A 2,926-nucleotide genomic window follows, 5' to 3' on the forward strand; every position below is an offset into this window, starting at 1 on the left:
GCGCCGGCTCGGACGCCTCCCGCGCCGCCAGAGGGAGCAAGTAGCTCGCCACCGCCTCGGCCGCGCCCTGCGCCTCTGCCGCGCCGGCAGCGGCTGCCGCGCCGCATGGCGGAAAGGCGAGGGAAGCGAGCGCCTCGCCGAGAGAGACACGCTGCTGCGGCGAGAGCTGAGTCCCCTTCCCGCTCGCGCCGACCAGCGCGCGCGCCGCCGCCGCCGCGCCGCCGCCGCACAGCCGCGAGCGCAGCGCGCGCAGCGCGGCGGCGGCGGCGGCGGAGCGGCCGGCGGGGCTTGCGGCGAGGAGGGATGGGGCGAGCTGCTCAGAGAGGGAGGAGGCGGCGGCCGCGGGCAGCGGCGCCGCGCGAGGCAGCGCCGCGAAGAGCCTCGGCAGGCACGGAAGCACCCCCTCCGCCGCCCGCTTGAGCGCCTTGGTCACCGCCGGAAGCACGCGCTTGAGCAGCTCCTCGGCCGGAAGGGCGCCGAGCAGCGGCGCAAAGCCGTCGATCGCGACGGCGGGCGAGGCGGTCGCCAGCAGGCCGCCGAGCAGCTTCGACCACGCCGCCCAGTCGAGCTGCTGCTCCGCCGACGCGCGGCCCCGCGCGAGGAGGAGCGGAAGCACTGCGCCGGCGAGCGCGCATGCAGCGTCGGCAGCCTCTGAAGCGGGAGGCGTGGCGGAGCCCTTCTCGGCGAGCAGCCACGCCTGCGCCGAGGCGAGCAGCGAGCCGTGCGCCCGCAGCAGGCGGCGGACGGACGAGACGCCCACCCTCCACGCCGCCGAGCCCTCGCCCGAAGAGTGGGCGCCGTGCAGCAGCGCGGCGAGGGCCGGAAGGCGTGGCCCGACGGCCGCGACGGCAGCCTCGCACTCGGCTGTCCCGAGGGCGCAGCGCTCCTCGACGGTGGCGCTCACCATGCTGAGTAGCTGCGCGTGGCCGAGCGGGGTGCGCCGTCGCGGCGAGGCCGCCGCCACCGCCGCCGCCTCGAGCAGCGCCTCGACAAAGGCGGAGCCCGACTCGCCACGGCTGTGCTGCCGGAGCCGCTCGAGGAGCGAGCGGTGCGTGCGCTTGTCGCTGTGCGAGTCGGCGGCGCTGACAGCCTGTGAGGCGTTCATGGACAAGCCGAAGGCTGCCTCGCGCGACACGAGGCGCAGCTTTTCTTTTTCGTATATGTAGCTCAAAGAAGTATCGGGCGCCACCTTTTTTAAGCGCCTGAGCTCCTCCCACTGCGCTCCTCCCTGCATCTCTGCAGAATGTCCCTTGTTTGTACGTGAGAGAGTGCGTTGTGTTCTTGTTCTATCCGCTTTCTCTTCTGAGCCAGTCCCGTGCCCAGTCCTGTGCCCAGTGTCGTGCGAGGGAGTTTTGTTGTAAAATTCTCTTCTGTTGTGCGCGAGCGCCTTTTCTTGTAAAATTCTCTTCTGATCTCTTCTGCTCTCGTACAGTGGGTTGCGGGCATTAAGAAACCTTACCATTAAGAAACCCTACCAAGCGATTTCCGCGAAAATCTAAGAAACCACGGCGCACCGCAGGCGCGGCCCCGAGAAAAGGCCAGACACGAGTGTGAACGGGAGAGAGAGATTTTTACGTTTTGTGTGAACGGGAGCCCCAGCTGAAGGTGAAGCTCAATCAAAATTTCTCTTCGCCTGCGGCGCGCGCACTTGTCACCTTTCAAGTCTGCGGAGTTCTGACATAAAAGGGGGGTCTGTTTCCGTCCGTCCATTCCTTAGCTTTAATACCTAAAAATCCTTCGGGCCGGCGCTCTGGCTTGATTGAGTGCCCCGGCCGGAGCTAAGAAACCACGGCGTGGGGTGGATGAGGGCTGTGGAAAGGTTTAGAAACGGCGGCGTGTCTCAATCCTGTTTTCTTCATGCCCGCAACCCACTGGGTTCCAACTTTTTGCGGGGTATGGTATGGTACCCTCGCGGACCAAAGGGTGGGGGGGTATATGGTCCTGACCGCCCAAGACTAGCCCTCGACAGGGGGTGGGGGGGGTATGGTCCCCGTCGGCCCCTCCCTCTACTGCCGCCGAGCCCGCAGCGCCATGAGGTAGGAACAGGCGCCCGTGTCGCAGAGCTGCTGCAGCTGCTCCACACTCCACTCGCCGACACCCTTCTGGTTGCGGAGCGCCTCAATGTCGCGCGATGGCGCGAATCAACATAGCCGTCGCAAGATCTCGAACGCCAGCCGTCCAAGTTGGTTGACCTTTGTGTTGCGCTCCTCCTTATTTGCGAGGTTACGCATCTCGGTGACCAGCGCGAGCAGCGATGCCTTGGTGCAGCGCCAGCAGAGAGTGATGATCTCCCGCGGATGATTTGAGCACGCCCGTTGCTGCCGTGCCGTGATAATGCTCAAGCAGCAGCTGCAAGAACCGGGCCTTGCAGCCAGACTCTAAGAAAAAGGGTCCCTCTCGCTCGTCGTCATCGCTCTAGTCTGGCGCGCCCGCAGGCCCCGGCGGAGCCTAAGGCGTGTTGCCGAGAGCAACTGCCAACTCCAATAACTCCGGAGCGAGAACACGACCCCATAGGCATAGCGCGGGGAGGTCCACCTTGGGCTCGGCACCGGCTTTGCTTGGGAACACTCTCCATTGAAGCGCGTGGCTTGTGCTCCGTTTTGCCACCATGGTTTTTTTTGGACTCTGTGAATACCTAACTATTACCTCGTCTCTCGTCGACAAAACAAATCTATTTCACTGTCCATGGCGCCCGGTGCTGGCGTCTGACCGCCGACCCCAAGCCGAGCGCAAGCCCGGAAGGAAAGAACGTGTGGCAGTGCTCTGCAAACGAGGCGACGGGGCCTCGACGGCTAGCGTCGGCCTCGCCCCCACGTGGGGAACGCTCGCCGCCTCATTCGAAGAGCTCCAGGAGTTCTTCGACGCCTTCCCCGAGAAAGATGAGCGCGCTCTCGATCGGTCCGGGGCGCGGGACGCGGAAACGCCA

The 2,926-nt window shown here is 65.6% G+C and overlaps 1 protein-coding gene across 1 annotated transcript in view; it reads right to left on the minus strand.

Moving 5' to 3' along the window:
• Window positions 1-1,113, minus strand: part of EMIHUDRAFT_468400 (hypothetical protein) — a gene marked incomplete at its 3' end in the record, with an annotated part of 9,552 nt that extends 8,439 nt beyond the window's left edge. The window contains exon 1 of the mRNA XM_005782799.1: window positions 53-1,113. Within this exon, the coding sequence (XP_005782856.1) occupies window positions 53-1,105 (1,053 nt within the window). The 5' untranslated portion in view covers window positions 1,106-1,113. The remainder of the gene's footprint in view (window positions 1-52) is intronic.
• Window positions 1,114-2,926: the final 1,813 nt, after the last annotated feature.

This window comes from Emiliania huxleyi, assembly GCF_000372725.1.
Source record: "Emiliania huxleyi CCMP1516 chromosome Unknown EMIHUscaffold_186, whole genome shotgun sequence".
Classification (NCBI taxonomy): domain Eukaryota; phylum Haptophyta; order Isochrysidales; family Noelaerhabdaceae; genus Emiliania; species Emiliania huxleyi.